Source organism: Synchiropus splendidus, chromosome 9 (assembly GCF_027744825.2).
Source record: "Synchiropus splendidus isolate RoL2022-P1 chromosome 9, RoL_Sspl_1.0, whole genome shotgun sequence".
NCBI lineage: Eukaryota > Metazoa > Chordata > Actinopteri > Syngnathiformes > Callionymidae > Synchiropus > Synchiropus splendidus.
This window is the reverse complement of record NC_071342.1, coordinates 15585638-15604235: the sequence shown is the minus strand read 5'-3', so window position 1 is coordinate 15604235 and position 18598 is coordinate 15585638. Positions and strand designations below refer to the sequence as shown.

General features: G+C 41.5%; 1 protein-coding gene across 15 annotated transcripts in view; it reads right to left on the bottom strand.

The window, feature by feature from the left end:
* The window catches only part of LOC128764652 (calcium-activated potassium channel subunit alpha-1), a 152827-nt gene that overhangs the window by 43885 nt on the left and 90344 nt on the right, over positions 1-18598 (bottom strand). For 7 of the 15 annotated variants that reach the window (XM_053874585.1, XM_053874586.1, XM_053874584.1 and 4 more), the window contains exons 6-17: positions 16028-16103; positions 15890-15965; positions 14809-14979; positions 12596-12687; positions 6588-6698; positions 6378-6483; positions 5685-5767; positions 5537-5606; positions 4118-4273; positions 3567-3676; positions 3388-3456; positions 2126-2137 (exon numbers count right to left, since the gene is read on the bottom strand). In XM_053874585.1, the coding sequence (XP_053730560.1) occupies positions 2126-2137; positions 3388-3456; positions 3567-3676; positions 4118-4273; positions 5537-5606; positions 5685-5767; positions 6378-6483; positions 6588-6698; positions 12596-12687; positions 14809-14979; positions 15890-15965; positions 16028-16103 (1132 nt within the window). Of the gene's footprint in view, positions 1-2125; positions 2138-3387; positions 3457-3566; positions 3677-4117; positions 4274-5536; positions 5607-5684; positions 5768-6377; positions 6484-6587; positions 6699-12413; positions 12506-12595; positions 12688-14808; positions 14980-15889; positions 15966-16027; positions 16104-18598 lie in introns of all 15 variants that reach the window. The other 8 variants (XM_053874590.1, XM_053874578.1, XM_053874583.1 and 5 more) reach the window with 3 other exon arrangements.

The following is an 18598-nucleotide window of genomic DNA, read 5'->3' as shown; positions in this document are numbered from 1 at the left end:
CTTAATGTTAGCATGCTAGCATTTTACTTCATGGAATCTCTGGATCAGCTAAAAAACATCCTGCAAATTATATGACACAAACACCCCCCAAAATGACTGCATTTCACCCCTTAACCTAACAGAGATTTTAGTCAGCATAATAAGCATTAGATGACGCCTGACAGGAATATATATATATATATATATATATATATATATATATATATATATATATATATATTTTTTTTTTTTTTTTTTTTTTTTTTTTTTTTTTTTTCCCACAGATTCCACTGAAACCATAAGTTCATAAAGCATGAAAATTATAAATATATTTTTATTCCAAACATTATGTGTTGGATTTAGTGTTCCGCAAAAGGAGGAAAAGGAAAAAGTAATTTAATAATGTGCATTATTGATCTGTTCAGCTGGTCTGTGAGAGTCAAACGTTTAACTTAAGTGGGGCATTTTAAGTGACTATTGATCCACGTAATCCTAAAATTTGGCACATTATTATAGGCTGTAACATTCCCCATTAATTAGACTGACACAAGAGAAGACAATGCACGCTTACACACACTCACACACACTTCTCATTAATGGTTACCTGTGGGCAACAGTCATCAATGATTGGAGTGTGAACATATTGAAACAAAATCAAAACAGCAAAACAACATCTCCACATATCTGTTGGGTCACACGGCAAAAACATTTGAGCTCAGATGAAAGATTGAGCGACTTAATCGTGTCGTACAACCACGTTTGGAGAGGTGTTGAATGATAAATTGGAGGGTGATAAAATGAAGGTTATCTTTCACCTGTGCTCTTAAATAGGTCGACTTCCACTTAAGAAACAAAAATATTCGGGGAGCATTTGAATCCATCTTCACTTGAGGTGGTGTTAAAGTAGCACCTGTCATGCAAGATCAGAATTTCCACGAAAAAAAACCTTTTAGATTAAATGGCCCCCAAGGATTTTAATTTAGGCTTCATATCTGGCATGCTTTTTAGTAAAAATAAGAAACCACAGACTCAAACATTGCTGCCCAAAACAGAGACTCAATATAGACTTGGATTAAAAACCAATCAGATCCTCAAATTGTGAGCAACAAGGCAATGAGTCTAGAACATCATGTGTGACGTGTCGTCGCATGCAGTTACCGAAAAACATCATGAGGACGATCAGAAACAGAAATAAAGAGCCACTGCGGTACAGTTATAGGGACAGGTACGTAGATGCAGACGGTTGCAGTAACTTCTGTGCAGTTGGATTGTTTCTCAAACACCAAACTGACAGGAAGTGACCTCACTTAAGAACATCTACTCAAGGGACACACAAGCATGAGTGAACAGCGTAGGTGGGACGCACGTAAACACACACACACACGTCCTTCAGTCCCTTCAATCACTCGCACGTGAACACATGAATGAGCACTCCAGGGTCATGGAATGGAAAAATGTGGACCACATTAATGAAATATCCATGGAACTATTTACAAAATTTCATTTTGGATAGTTGCTATCCAAATCCTCCATGCTTTTTTTTTAACAGTTTTTGTGAACAGTGACAACAGAACACTGCGGGTGAGATAAAACATGAAGAAAAGGACATGCTATTATATCGACCACTGCCTAGAGCAGCAATGACAGATATTCAGTCAGCCAATTCGAAATCTATAATCGATATGTGCATGTTCAGGCTCCACACTGATTCTTAGCCAAAAGAACCAGAGATTAATGTTCTGGAGAAAGATTGTCATAATTAGTTGGACAAGATCTAAACAGACAGCTCAATAACAACTGAGAAACACTGAAAAAGAACAGAAAGTGAGAGAAATAAATTAGCAGAGGGACAAAACTGAAATCAGAGGTAGATATGGAGAGGGTGAGCGTTTGGCCTTGGTACACCGACAACAGCATAGACAGAGAAACAGCACTCCTACGAACAATTTGACTTCTATCGTCTTTCTCTGCCTGCAAAGAAGTTAGTGCATCGAGCACAAGGGACACCATGAAGAAAAAAAAAATAGAATTAGAAAGTAAAGTAAAGCCTGTTGGATAGTGTTCGGAAAAATGTCCCGAGAGGGGAAACTCCCAAAGTCAGAAGCTTTAAAGTGGTGGTTGAACTTAGATAAGGTAGAGGGCATACCGCTTTCGGCTTCTGCAAACAACAAGAAAAAAATCTCAAATCAACAGTCAGGTGGGTTTCAAGAGACTATTGCCAAATGTGCCTGCATTGAATCTCAAACACATCGGAAAGAGGTAGCACTTGAAAGGGTTGTTTCTAATCGATCCAATGTGGAATGGGTGAATGGGATTTGGCAATAGGGATGTCAGGATGAAACGTTTCAGCCAGCAGCGGAGGTTTTTGGTTATCACACAGAGAGGAGAGAAACAGGAGAATCAGGTTATAGAAAAACACTTGAGAGCAGTGAGTGCATAACAAGAAGTCAGAAGCTTTTTAGAGTTTTGTTTTACTTTTTTTTGCAGATCTGATTCGCGATCAGATCTCCAATTCAGATCTGGAAACGTAAATGCATCGCCTTTTCCATGAAAGATCTTTTTGCACCATGGTCGAAGCCTGACTCTTCCCACAATGGTATTTAAGGGTCTCAGATTTACTATACTTTACCATGAATGCTGTCTTTTCAGTTACTATTGTTTGGCTATAGTGCCATCTGCCCCAGCTTGTTGTTAGCCTGGACTAACACCTGAAGGTGCACCTTCATCTGGTATAGCCCATGACGCCCACAGCTCCTGGACCCAGATCGAGACCCAAAGAGACCCACATAGACCCATGTCAAAATTGAATCAGACCCTGGTGAAGTCCAGTACCAAAGGCATTTACACTCAACCCAAGTTGGGACAAACACTCTGGCCACCCAGCACCATTGATACCAAGACCTTGAGCCCTGACACAATTTTAGTGAAGAAGTGGTTTCATGAAAACGAAACATGTTTCTGCAGTGGCCTACAAGCGTATTTAGTTGCTATGTTCTGGCCGATACATCAATGAAGAAGGCGGACTCCATGGTGTCATGGCGTCCTGCTACTGTTCTCAATTCCCTGCTCATTTAGAAACATCCTTCTCAGCAGGAATATTGTCTCCATATTTCATAAAACAGTTAATGCAACCTTCAACAAAGAGCAGTGGAAAACAGCAGTATTACTCTTCTATGAGTGATGAGCGTGATGACCAAGTATTTTAACAGACATTTGTTCCAGTCATCACCTTCACTCCACAGAGAGGAGAGGTAGATCATGTCCCTGGAAAAGCTTTATCCATATGACTAGCTATTCGATTTCAGCCATGATGTAGATGCATTATAGATTAGAAGACAGACACTGTTGATAATCTGATCCAGGGTGATGAACAACAGCTACTGTGGGAGATGTGTAGCATTCACAAACCTGCTTTCTCTCTGCTCAGACTTGTACTCGATGGCAATAAGCAACAGCTTCAGCTTCACGTAACACAGCCTGGAAAACACCGATAGCAAATCAAAGTGGTTTAGTTTCCCTTCACTTCAGCTTGTCGGGATACCTACCATCCACCGTGTTGGGCCGAGTACAGAAAGAGTGGTACTTACTCACAGACGGTGGGGAAGGAGAGGCCCACAAAGGCACTGGACAGATACTCTGTGTACATCTCATTAGCCACTCCTTCAAGGTAATACTTCTGCCATGTGTCCTCTTCGATCTGACAGGAGACAGCAGGGAAAGAAAAACTGTTTTACTTCTAATCCTGGCTCAATGTGCTTCGCAGATGTTCAGCCTGGTCTTTGCAAGTTGATCCATCATCTTAAATGACATGAAAACATGTCTTTGAAAGAAGCAAGCACCTCTTTATTTTTGCGCCACAGAAACCCTAAACATATTCCAGATGAGAGCTCAAAGTAAAATATGACGTGCAGGGATCTGATGGAAGACTCGCCCGACAAAGATGTTAAGACTTCCAGGGGAATGTGCAGAATCTGTCAACAGAAGACCTATTGTATCCACGTGCATTAACCTCACCTCCGAACCTGTGATAAATCTTTTTTTCATTTATCAAAAGGCTCGGAGAGAACTGGCTTATCTTTATTGCTTCAGACTGTCGGGAGGGAGCCATGGTAAAAGCAGACAAGCTAATCTGTCATACCTCGATGAAGGACCTCATGGAGAACAGGTTGGCCAGCATGGTGGACAGGCCCTGGGCCAGACAGCTCTGGGCGATGAATCCGGCTTTGAGCTCCGCCAAGCAGATCGCATCATCGCCCTCCTTCCAATTCCAACTTGGAATGTTCAGCAGATGAGCCTTCATCGGAGCACGGACCAAGGTCATGAGAAACAGAGAAACACTTAACAACTTAGACAAAAGACGCTGCTGATGGTTTGAAACTAGATCATCATAATCTGGAAGACAGGCTACACAGATGGAGAATGATATACAAGATGAATACGCATTTAATTAGGAGTTGGAATATATGGATATTCTTTATTCCGGAACCAGACGAGTCATTTTTCATGAATTCTTCAGGGGTTCAATAGAACCAGGATAAACTCGAAGAGTATACAGAGACCACTGCTAAGATATATTGATTTTCAGAGGCCACCAGGTGAAATGTTTGGACTTCAACAAATAATTAAATGAAACGTCACATCATTTCTAGATCAAGAGCGCCATCTAGTGGTCTATGAAAATGAGGACACGGTTTCATGAAAACTCATCTGCCCTTTACTACAAAACACACATACTAAACAAGTAAGAAGTGGAGCTTGCGCTGCATTTCTCTCACTGCAGACTCAGAACTTTGTAAGCTTCCTGGATCCAGATTTTAATTCAGAACAACTCCAAAACTGAATCTACTTCTCCCATACCTCTTGATTTTTTTTAATTATTTTTCCTCAGAGTCAAATCAAACTGCCAGAAAAAGTAAAGTTTTTCACCAACTTACCAACCAAAAGGGCTACTGATAACTGCAAAAATGTAAGTTCAGATAAGTACATTTTCTTCTCGCTTGCTAGCATGTAGATAGTGTACCTTAATCTTGGTTTCCTCCAGGACAAGAATTATCATGGTATTTTTGTATTTCACGATAACTACAAAAGTCCTCCGCTATTATGAGAGGAAGACTGGAATTACATCATTGTTCATCTGTATCCACCAGCTTCAAACAAGTAGCATCGAAAACTCAATAGTTTTTAATTCACTTTTCATTTCAAATTTGTTGGGTGTTGCCGAAGATCAACCAGAGACTGGTCAGAAAAGTCCAAAATCTGTAAATTGTGTCTTTTCTTTGTAAATTAAGCCTGTTATATACCATTTCCGTACAAGATCTTCCACATTATATCTTAACTTTTACTATTTCAAGCCCGAAATACTTGTATATTTCACTTAGCACCTACTCCTACTTATCCTACTATATCTTAACTTAATTTAAAGTGCTATTATTTTTATTATTATATTATATTTATAATTGTATTATTTATTATTTTTATGCCAAAAACAATAACCAGCATCTTAAAGATGAATATGAAATTGTGACTAGAATTTCCCAGTGGATAAAGACCCCCGCACCTTATTGTGATACTGGAGCATCTGTGTGATAATTCTGATCTTGGGATGGTAGTTCTTGATCGAGATGACTCTGGAGATACAAAACAAAGGGCAGACAACTATTAGAGCATCCCTTTCTTGATTTGCTGAATCCAAAATAATGTGCTACCTCATGATATTTGAGGCGTCTTCAGCGTCAGGATCTGCACAGTATTTGTTGGCCAAGATTAAACAAGCATCCGCTGACTCGATCTGTGTGGGTTTCGATGGGAAGTGAGAACAGGTTTGGTTGACAGTCACGTTCAGAACACAGATATGAAGGTCAAGAAGTTCTCGTCCACATTGGTATATGGGGACATTAGCTGAACAACACCATCGGATTGTGGTGCCTGCATTTCTAATTTGCACGTAGGGGGAACACCTTGTGCTAAAGAAATCTAAATAAAAGAGGAATATTTTCAGCTGGCTCACTACAGCTGTGCATTGGAAGGTATCTTGCAATATGATACGTATCCCGATACCGGAGTGGTGATACAAACATTACACAATCTATTGTTTCAACAATATGTATATTGAAATTAAAGCTATAACCTTTAGTGCAATATGATGAGCATGAAAACAAGTTTATTGTTATGATGGGAGTCCAGACAGACTCCAGCAGAGGTATGAATCCCCATGTATCGATGCATTAAATATTATTACAGCCGACTTAAAATATCAGGACAATCTCACACAAAGTATTGTGATATTTCAGCAAAAATATCAATAAATATCGCGTGTATCGAGATATTTGAGTGCATCAGTGTTTTATGGCTGACTTGTCATAGCTCAGCTTTTGTACTGGCTTTTTGATCTGTCGTACCTTCACTCTGGCCAGATCATGCGGGTTGAGAACAGATCCTTGGTAGAACTCCACTTGGGTGAAGTGGCGTTTGAACAAGGCTTCCAGCTCAAGATTAGGGGAAATACTATCACAGCGAGAGCGAGAGAGAGAGAGAGACAAAACAGGAAAAACACATGTATCGATAACATCTGAACAGTTGAGCTGGAGTGGAGAGGAACGTTAACTTACTTATGGAGAAAAACAATTTCTACATTGACATCATCCCTGTCCTTGTGTAGGAAGTCTTTGAGGAAGTTGGAGACACTTTCGAGGGTAATATGACCGCAAACGACAATATGCCTGCAAGAGGGGAAGACATGGTCTTGAGTGGGCGACATAAGTCATAGCTGACACTGGCATGTCTCGAACGATGATCAGTCAAACCAAAGCACAGCAACGGCTACCTCAAATACAGACTCTCAAAGCCACCAAATAACTGATTTAGATCTGCTCTGCTTTTAGAGGGAACATTTTCCCCCCGCTGAAATTAACATGGTTAAATTCCGCACGACAAGTGCAATGAAACACTCAACTGTGATCCACTTTAGAAATTCTACGATATAATCACGGAGCCCACTGTGGTCGGACTGTCATCCGTTCTCAATATAAAAGCTGTCCCGACGGCCAAACCACCCTTTGTGAGCGGAATGGATGTTGACAAAGACATGAACATCAATATGATCCTGCTTTTATACAGAGCATTAAATAAAGGTTTCAAAGTGATTTGGAGGCCCGGGGTTGACACAAATTCTAAACAGGACCTCAGTGTATTTGACGGGTGCTTGGCAAGGTTCAGCGGAGCATTACAGCAGTGGGATCTGTCAGACGGAGCGAAGGGCTGATTACAGCCGCGAGAAATGTTGGAGGTTGCATCGGAAAACTCTTTTATAAATTCAAAGGGATGTTTGGTCTCGGGTCGTAGGACAGAGTGGAGTTTAAAGTTCACCTCTAGGGTGTTTGGAGTAAATGCCCCCTATCTGACAAGAATCTGAAAGATTTGCAGATTTTCCAACAGATGCTGTTCTAAGTGGAAGTTAGAATTTATCCAAAAGAGGATAAAAAAAACTACATACCATTTTGGGGCGCAGCTAAGACCCCATTTTATCCCTTACAGCCCATTTTAGTAGCTTATTTTGTTAAACTGAGGTCATCAGACATTTTTAATTCATTGTAATTCAGTGTAAAAATGCATGTATGTGGCCCCATATTAAAGGCATTATAGGGTTTGAATCCCCCGTCATTGAAGCTCTAAAATCACATTGGGTTAAAGGCATCACAGGCCTCCCACTCTTTAAGTTACTTCCCCGTTGAGTAGTTGCAGCTCAAGGTAGTTGTCGGGGAAAGTTTGGATGCGTTCACCAACGCATACGACCCCAACTGAACAGAGTTTGAAGCTAGCGCTCTAATCCACTTATCGACCAATCTGTTGCCTTTAATCATCTTTATCCAGGAACATTTGGAGTTTGGAAAGTCAATCGTGAACTTGAGTGAAAACGACGATTCCAAACTTGATGAGTAGAGCACAGCTCATGGAATGACGCGGATTACTTTGGACAGGCGGCAGTTACACCAATTAACCCAGCAAGGCCTGCGAGCACCGAGTTTGGTGGAATAAACACCAGAAATCCTGGACCTGGGTTGAATTTTCCCGGACAAAAGAAATCACAGCAGTCATATCTGATCTCTATTCAACAGTGAATCATCACACTCAATTTGTTATGACAGATTTCCTCCAGTTCACCATCATTCTCTCACAGCCGACATTGAAGCTCTGGCGAACACATTGACCTTCAACAGTTAACGTCTAAAAGTTCAACGAGCGTTACGGAAACCGGACTCGATTTGGCAGGTCGGAGGGAATCGCAAATTTTTTATTGAAGTCAGATGAAAGTCCGGATCACTGCTCCTACCGAGGGCCAGATGGACGGGGCCAGCGCTCCAATGAAGTGGACTTGGCAACGTGACTTAGCAGACATGAGGACATGAGTGGCAGTTCCGAGATGTTCGGGGACATAATGGCGTTCGCAGATGTTGCCTCTGCACTTTAAAAGGAACCTAATGAGCAGCATAGATGGCATCGTTGGCCAGAGTTGAGCGTAAGGGTCATGCGGTCTCTCAAAGCTGATGAGCTGAGATGTCTGCGGGCAGCCGGGAGCATTTGGCACAAGGCGACTCTCTTTTCAAGAGGCCGAACACATCAGTCATGTTTTCCTTCTGCCTGTGCATGAGTGCCCTTCTCCAAGGTTAGAGGGAAGATTAATGCCCTGTGATGTTCCGGTTCAAATTCCGTTAACAAATATATTTCCGCACAAGCAACACAACTCCAGTGTTAGCATTTAGCCATTAGCACTTGGTTTAAATGCTAGCGTCACAACCCTTTCCACATCGCTACAAAATGACATCTTTATTACAGGCTTTTTTGGTCTATTGGTGGCTCAGTTGTATTGAAATAAAGTACATGCGCTCAATTTTAAGAACCAAAACACAGAACACATCAATCCAAAATGACACCACGACTATTACAATAAAAAAAAGGGAGCATGCCCACAAACCATGCAGTCACATGACATCCATCAATGCAGGTAGGAAAGGAACAAATAGGGGAGCTCAAACATCAGCAACAGACCTGACTCACCTACTGCTCTAATCCATCATGTACAGTAGATCAAGCTTCCACAGGCACATTCCTCTACGCACCCTTACCTTACCTTACCATATATGGTATATGATTCATGTTTTGGTGTATTGTTTTAAAAAAAAAAATCCCAGAGGTCAGACAGAGTTGAAGCCCTGTTTAATCCCCAGGAATCTAAAATCAAGTGAAAACCATAAAACCTTGGGTCGCAGACAAAACATGACGTTTTCCCATTAGCAAAAGTGTGTGTTCGCCGCTGACGTGAATGTCCTTCCAAACATGCTCGCATCCAAGAAATCCTCTCCAGGCCTGTTCTAAATGACAGCTCAAGAGGTAAAGGAGAGGTTTGGAATAGGTATTGTGACCTCATTGTTTACCCTCTTGGTGATCACGCAGATACACGTAATCACATTTCAAACGGCTTATTCTTGCTGGCGGCATCTCGCTGATAACCATCCGATGGCTTGGCCATGCCCACATGACAAACTGATTTGGTGAAGATGTCAAATCCTAAAGTACGTAAACAGCAAATACACAGATATCTAAATTATAATGCAGAAAGCCTGGTCCGACTTAGTGGCTTTGTGTTTGGTGTGTATCGCTTGATCGTTGCCATGTGTTCGCCTGACAGGGAGGGACAAGTCGGGTCGCGGCGAAGGAAAATAAAGTGTGCAGGAGAAACTATCTCCTGGTTTTGACAAGCTTCTCTCAGCACCCATTTGTGGGCCTGGGCTGAGGTCGCCGGCCAAATATAACATTTCATCAATCTAATGGCACTGACAGGCAAACATTATCGCACAAAAGCATCTCTGCAGGACTGCTCTTTATTTCAACCCTAAATTAAAGGAAATGGGGAAGGTAAGATGGGAATAGCAGGAGATAGTGACTCTTGTGAAAGATGATTTACTTAGTTGTGGGAAAGCTCTTTCTACTTAGACTGAAGGCCCATTCGTGCTCAACATAACGTACATATCTGAACCCAGACGGAGCACTCTGTCCATGCTCTGCGTTCATTTTGTCCGTATTTCTGCACGTTTCTTAAAAGTTCATGGATACGGACCAAACAGCGCAGTACCAGCAGAATCTGTGGGAGCAGTGTTGCTGTTACTACCTAATACGTAGCTCTAATGCGACACGAAGACACAACATAGCAATGGCAGAAAGTCTCCTTCCTTCAGTCGTGGTCTTACCGACCACCGCCTCCCTACGATATAGGCTTTTATGCTAGTGGTGGTAATGGACCTGCGAGGAGGCTGACTCGCTTGGGCACAATTGGAATAGGCCAACACCCAGTGTGTGACATAAACTATGGCCTTATGTGATCCCCAACTATCTCCATCCATCTTCCACTGCTTCTACGAGTTCGGGTTGCAGGGGCAGCAGCCGGAGCAGAGAGGCCGTGGTGTTCCTCTCCACACCTCTCCTGGCAGAAGACATAGAGGTTCTCTGACCCACCGAGAGATTTAGTCTCGCCAACGTGTCTTGGGCCTCCTCCCAGTTGCTCAACACTTCCGAAAAAAGGAGACCTTGCCACGTCAATTGGCTTTTCTCAATGAGGAGATGAAGCAGTTCCACTTTACTCAGCTCCATTTTGGCCCTCACTAGAGTGTTCATCAATGCAAAAAAATAGCTCCCTACTATTTACAGTTATTTACAGTATGCTCTACCGTGAATCTCTTTTTCACGACAAAGCTTAAAATAGCATTAGCTTATCCCCGACACACCTTTATGACAGGTTTCATGTTTGTTTACTTTCCTCCTACTCTAGAGCGGCCATGCAGAACAGAACTCCAAAGCTCAAGAGATCTGCAAGACCAAAAAGAGATCTTCAACCCACTGCATGTCTGATTTAAAACTGACTTTTCTATTGTTTTAAAAGAAAGTGTTTCCACTTCACGAAACACCTGGACTTCAAAAAAGTGTGACTGAAACTGTTGATCAAAAACACTTTGCAATACGCCTTCATGAAAAAAAAAGACTAATTATACATAATTAGTTATTTGTATTTCTACATTAGATTAGATATTTATATTTTAAGTATTATTTTTGCAGTGTTTTCTGCGGATCACACAATAATTTAAGATTTAAGACTGCCAAAGCAGGGATGTACAGTATATGAGTCCTCAAAAGCATTAAAACACTAATGGCTACGATAAAAAAAAAGACCCTAATAAAAGTTGTTTTGTGTGTAGACATCAAATAGAATGAAATTCCGTCTGAAATGAGAAAAAATATTATGTCGTGGTCTGATTTTAAAGTCACAAAATTGGTCAAGCATCGGTATGGCACTTGGGACAAGTAAAAAGTAAAATGCTACATAACAAAATGAGATTTGGAATCAGTGTTTAGGACAAACACAGTGATAAATGTCCAGATTTGGAGAGTAATATGTGTGTTGTGAAATAAGCGTAGTTGTTGCTGACGTGCGTTTGGCAAGAAGGCAGAGAGGACCGTGGAGATGAATCTGGATTTGATCTGTTTGCTGAGCATCACTCCAGTTTGAGCAGTGAAGGAAAGAGCGCACTCACATCGTCATACCTTCACATTGCAATTACACAACAAGCTTCACAAGCACCAACACAAACACGAGAGAGAGACAAGCATCTAAAACCAGGCAAGCAGAGCAAACCAAAAGCAACCGAGAGCCTTCAAAGGGAGCGAGGCAACCAGCATTCAGGGTGTGGGAGCTGACTGAAGATCAGGGCCAGAGTCATGTCAAGCATTGATGATGCAGTGGGGGAGCGGTGACAGACCAGGAGGCTGGCTTTTTCACAAAAATCCCAATTGATGGAAAAGCCACAAAACGACATGCTAGAAATAACGCAGATTCGGGAAGACAAAAAAAAAGGCGGATAGAACGTGCCAAATAAAAGAGGAAAAGTATCTTGCAACGGTCATTGAGATTGATGATGCTTGAAAGGACCACCAATAAAAATGCACTTGCAGATGTGATTCATCTTTTTTACTCCGGTGAAAACGATCCTTGAGTAGGGGTTTCATGACTTCTTTCTTTCACCTTGATGGTGCTAATTCATCCCTATTGATCCGAGTCCAAAATGTCAAAGTGAGCGGAGACAATAGCAGTCATGAAATCTCTATTCCCCAAATTAAAATAAAGCGCAACAAAGGAGCAGAAAGAGCCGCACAGCACATGAATGACTTTAGGAGAAGCTCAGAATGATGGTCAGAAAGAGACAGAGAAAGAAAACAAGACAGAGAGAAAGAGAACAAAGGGAGGGACATGTGTGTTCTAGTGGCCAAGGTCTCCAGTCACGCCGTGTGACTTCACATTTTGAAGTTATTTCACCCCCAGTTACTATCAAACTTGATGGGGGCGCACTTGAGTCACACAACCACACCTTGTCTGGATTTCAACTTACTTTCTGCCTCGAGTCGAGTTATAACTCCCTCCGTATTTCTTCCGATTAAGGATGAGAGCAGCAATTTCTGGCACGTAGCGAGCAAACATGGCCTACATGCATGGAACAGAAAAACAGAAAAAAAGCATGCAGAGAGGGTTCTACCGCACACAGAAAACAGCAGAACCATCTGTAATACTTACTTTCTCCCATTAACCGCACTATAGGAACCACCATATTTCTTGCGGTTTCCTATTAACTCTATGATTTCAGGGACGTAGCTGGCAAACATGGCCTAAGGAGAAGATAGAGCACAGAAGAAGAGACTAAAAACGGAGACTACTACGCTGCAGAGAGGGTGGTGGGAAAACTGGTGATCCAGATTTCTGTCCAGAAGAAGAAAAGTCTAGAGTAAAATAGCCCTTTTCACTTAAGAAACAAATTAGAATCAGTGGTTTTAGAATCCATCACCGCTGATAGACAGTCAGTGACAGCACCCAGACCCTTTCTGGAGAGCAGAATTTGAATGGATCTGAGAGATTATTGTAGTTTTTTTTCAAAAATAAAACAAACCTATGTGCCATGTTTTGTCCAACAAACACAGACGGTGTGGCAGGTCGATGCGAAAAGGCCTACCTGATGCTCCACGGCTGCAAAACACATTAAGACTCATTTGTTGGGCTTGGAAATGAGCCGGATGCGTTTTGCAAAGGTCAGCAGGAATGGATCACCACGTAATGAAACGACATATAATGGCAACCTCAACCTAATAGATAAAAACAGGTTCTCAAAAGAAATAATTTGCTTTACCGTAAATAATTCGACATTGCATAAGCATTGAACATGGCTGGATATCTACGTGACCAGGTACATGATCAGCTACCTCAGCCAGTCATGGACTCCAGAACAGGCGAATGTATTTCAGTGAACTTAGAGGGTTGGTTAGAAAGAGGCTTACTTTACAGAAGGTCCAGCTCCATTTAGAAACAGGCAGCAGATTTACACTTTATAAAGCACAACATACAACCAAATCACGGTCAGTTATTTACTTTTATTACTACTTTCATGTGACTATTCTTCTCTTTCGCCTTCATTCCAAGCAGCTCTTCTTCACAACTCTCTTGTCTGCCCTCTGCTGTTTGTTTGAGCTGAGTGTACTAGGAATATTTAACCCAAAATATTTCAATAAAATAGGTGTAGGACAATTATTTTGATACTTAAATCAGATTTTATTGGCGCAGATCGTAGTCAGAGTCGTTGAATACAATTTTGCCGATACAAATGAGAAGATACTTTATTAATTTAGCTTGACATTTAACATATTAATTTAATCATTGAAAGTTTAAGAAGGCCAAAATAAATACTGCAGCATAGCAATATCACTAGTTTATTAATTTTGTTCCTTGTTTTGCATGAGGCACTTCCACTTTTAAAATAAAACAACACACTGTAATAGTTGTAACAGCCAATTATATTTACCTTATTATATGTTCTTTTGCGTGATAAGCTCACAGTTTATTCCTATTTTTTTTGGAATGTCAGTAGGTTTTATAAATTAGAAATAAATAAAAACAAATTATGCAACTAATCTTAAAAGACTAATAAAGTGTTTATGACATTAGCTTAGAAACCAACATTTGAAAATGAGCTCAAATGTTGTTGTTTTTTATTTTTTATTTTTTCAATGGCTGTTGAGCGCAGGCCTTTTTCCAGATTCACTGATAAATTCCTCGGTTTAACAGTCTGGCCTGGAAATCATCTCCAGCTTGAAATCATTTTTCAATCACTGCTGATGACAGGCAAAAATGTAAAAGGCCTAAAGTCTTCCAGAATTTTCATCGCTTTGGCAAAAATACATTCTATCGCCATGACCACAAGATGGTAAACACAGCTGCGGGTCATCAGTGCAAAGCGATATCCGACCGAATAAAGCCATAAAGTGCTTCTAAAGAAGAAAAAGTTTGCTTCCAAGTCACTGTACGGGTGACAGTTAAGTCAGGGAAATAAAGACTGAGGGTGAAAGTGGGAGGCTGTTGTTGCCGTGGTAACAGTCAAGCCGGCCTAAGCCACATCTCCCAGCCCCTGTGTTTGTTGGAATTGTGGGAAGAGACACAGGAGGAAGGGTGTCCTGAAACCGCAACTGCTTTAAGAAAGTAATAACAACATTAGCTTTGATTCATAAGACAAAAGGAGACACAAGGAGAAGAACATATTAACTGCAGGACAAGATACAGAAGGCTGAAAAGGAGGACATAACTAGGGCACAGATATCATACTGGCAACATAGTTCTAGCATTAGAAGAGTATATATTACAGCAGTAATCAAATAGACAGATGTTTTAATATCCAAGGAGTGGTGGGATCGGGAGGGGGATCCGGGGAAGGAAGGGAGGATAAACAGAAGTCTTATTTTTACCAAACCGCCGAGGATGAAGAAGACCATAAAGAGGCGGCCCAGAGTGGTTTTTGCATAGACGTCCCCGTAGCCCACCGTGGACATGGTCACCATCAGCAAGTAGACACACTCCCAGTAGGAAAGTGACTGGGAGTTCTGGAAGTTTTCCCAAGGATCCCCTGAGTTTTCCACCTAAACGAAAGCAGCGAGGGGACGAGTTATAAACACCCCAGCACATTTGTAAACACTGGAGAACCTCTTTAATCAGGTTAGATTGACTCCAGGCTGGATGGCACTGTCCCAGAGCAGGACAGACGAATAGGAGCTAGACTGACCTCTAGTGGCGAAAAGAAGAACTGCAATTCTATTTCTGATATCCATTATTCCTTAGCGATAAAATATACTGCCTGGCCAAAAGAAAAAAAAGTCGCCACCAAAAATAAGGGTCATACACTCTAATATTCCATTGGACGGCCTATAGCTTCGATTACAGCACGTATTCACTGTGGCGTTGTTTCGATAAGCTTCTGCAATGTCACAATATTTATTTCCATCCAGCGTTGCATGAATTTTTCACCCAGATCTTGCGTTTATAATGGTAGAGTCTGACCGCTGCGCAAAGCCTTCTCCAGCACATTCCAAAGATTCTCAATGGGGTTCAGGTCTGGACTCTGTGGGGGCCAATCCCAGTGTGAAAATGATGTCTCATGCTCCCTGAACCAGTCTTTCACAATTTGAGCCCGATGAATCCTGGCATTGTCATCTTGGAATATGCCTGTGCCGTGTATTCAGGTAGTCAGCTGACCTCATGCTTTGAGCACATCATGTTGCTGAACCATGACCAACTGCAGCAACCCTCAATCCAGGAGGCGACTTTTTGTTTGGCCAAGCAGCGTATAATGGTTTTAAGAATTAGGTTTGTTTTATCTTGACAAGAAATATGCACCGACCAGTCAGTCAAATGGCAAAATAACAAATAGGGAAAGTCGCAAATGAGATTGGAGCTCATAATGTTGCCGGATAATTCCGGTGAGCACTTGAGTGAATTAAGTCTGAACCTTGACTGAACTTCTTTGCTAATGTTGACTAGCTGTCCACTCACCAAATGTATGAAGCCAGCAGCGGTGAGCCATGTGCTGATGAAGATGGAGCACAGGTTCACCAGCTTGATGGAATTGCTGAGCAGGAAAAGAGCCAGTCAGACAGAACAGTGGGAGACACTCCATGTTGCAGCGTTTACCTTGTTTTCAAGATGTTCAAAAACTGTAAGATCTCAGAGAACTGTATTAGCCGCAGCGCTCTCAGGAATCTTAGACCTAAAATGGAGAGAAAGAGACAGAGATTAGACAAACTGACCCGTACAGATCTGACAGTTGCCCTGTGCTGCCGAACGACGGATGAATTTGTGGACAGTTGAAGGTATGTTTGAACACCGAGTTATAGAACATCCGCTCACAAGGACTAGCACTTCCTGCGTTGGCTAGCAGGTGAGCACGAGGCTGCAGTTCTGATTCCACCACCAGGTGGTGCCAGAACACACTTGCCCACCCTTTCAATGAGCCTGTACCCGTTATTGCCAAGAGGTATTTTTATGAACCTGACGACTTGAATTTATGATCGTTCTGGAAATGCTGGATATGACAAAAATGTCGTCCTTCGCATCTACCATGAGGTCAGTGTAGAACTGCATCATACATTTTAATTATTATTTTTTCCTTCTTCTTTTACTGTTTGAATTATTTTCTTCCCACTTTACAGTATTATTCCTTCAAAACTATTGATAGCTAAATTGAAATGTTAATTCAAAGAGATCGTTTATTTTGTTTTTTTTTTTTTAATTTAAATTAGTGAAGCTCATTTTAACAGTGTTTCAATCATATATATTTAGCGTATTTATTTTACGCATATTTAAGACAATTACCCCCTAAAAGACCCTCCAATACTTTCATTTATATTGAAGCTTTTTCTTTATAAAAAATAAAACGAATTAATAAAATGTGTACAAAACGATTTTTTTATTAAATATTTTAAGCATGTAATATACTAGAGTTATTGCACTTTTTCCTGAGTTTCTCCTTGATTCATTATATTTAATAAATACATGTATGTTAAATGTAAGACCCTTTCCTCGATCCATCTGTTCTTAGGTTTGTCACAGACACAGTATATAATGTCACAGAAAATAATGTGACCACATGACTGGTCTCAAATTGAAGTAGCAGCAACACAAATACCAGTAGTTTCTGTCAGGACAAGGCACAATTGTGTTTCTGCTCATGTACAAGCTGGAGCCATTTGACATGACTGGACTGAAAATCAACAGAATGAAAATAGTCAGAGACTAAAACAGATTGTATCTAGAAGTAATGACAAACAATCCAAAATCAGGTCAGTCTCAGTCGCTGCACAGACATGTGATGTACCCCACTTGCAGATGAGTCGTAAATACACAAGGACTGAGAGACAGCGGCCGGTCGTTCTCATCCTCCTCTGGTGCGCACGGTGCCTCGGCGCTACCCTGTAGCCGTTCTGGAAAAGATCGCCACACGACTTCTTGCGTCTAAAAGTCTCCTGGGGGGTTTGCGGGTCCGCCTCACTGTGAGTGCGCCGGTACATCAGCAGTTTGGGAGGAATCATTGTCCCGAGCTACCAAAAGTGAAGTAAAGATCCTGAGGAAGCTGTGGGATTCTCCGTGCCGACCATCAAACAGGTCTGAGATCAAATTGTGTCAGAGTGCTTTCATTGTCTCTAATCCCCTTAAACCTTCAAACCAGACAAATGTACCTGTCCTCCACTCTCTCACTCATTTACAACATTTTCATCCCGTCAACATACAGACGATGAAATACAGATCCGAGACGGGAGGGATTAGCGGAGATCAAAGGACTCATAACAATGATGGACAAAACAATAATCCCAATTTCTAAACCTGCATCCCGCTTCCAACTTTGGAGGCCTTCCGGAGGTTCCCAAACATTCAATTCATCCATTACTTACTGAGGGAACCAAGACATTCACCGGTCAGATTGCGATTGGAGAATACATGTCAGACGCCGAGGCGTCTGGTCTTAGTGGAAAGACCAGATGTGAGCAGTGATAGTGACGGGTACTGCAGATGAGGTGTCATGAAACAGTGTTGGACGGTTGATCAAACACTGTCCTCATTTTCAGAGGCCACCAGATGGCGCTCTTGGTCTAGAAATGATGTGAGGCTTCATTAAATTAGTCCAAACATTTTACAGCAGACAGCGCCATCTGGTGGCCTCTGGAAATCAGGACACTGTGTCATAAAACCTCATCTACCCATCAAGACGAGGAAGGCAATGCCACTGCCGTGTCGCTCACGTCTTGTTGAACTTCAACTCCAGTCTTAAGTATAAAGAAAGGCGGAACAATTGAGCCTATTCTGATCGGATTGACAAAGCCGTGGTTTTTGTTTTTGTCATGTTTCACGGCTCCATTGTTCCATGTGAATGTGGTGTCACACTCTCTACATCAGATGTAAACATTGCGAGGTCACATATGCTGCACCTCAATTAAAATGATAAATAATGATGTGAGTTTCAACTACGTCTGTCGTGTAACTAATTTGAAACATTAGCTCTTAATGTCTAGCACTTAGCTGCACGCTGGCTTTCACTCGACCGACTATCGAGTGCGACAAGCATTGTAGTTTGCTACTACACGTCACACAAAACCTAAAGTAACTGTTGATGCTGATTGAAAAGCAGTGCTCTTGAATGTATCTTTCAAATTCACATACATGATATGTAAGCTCTATGGCGTATTTCAAGTTCTATCAGAAAATTAT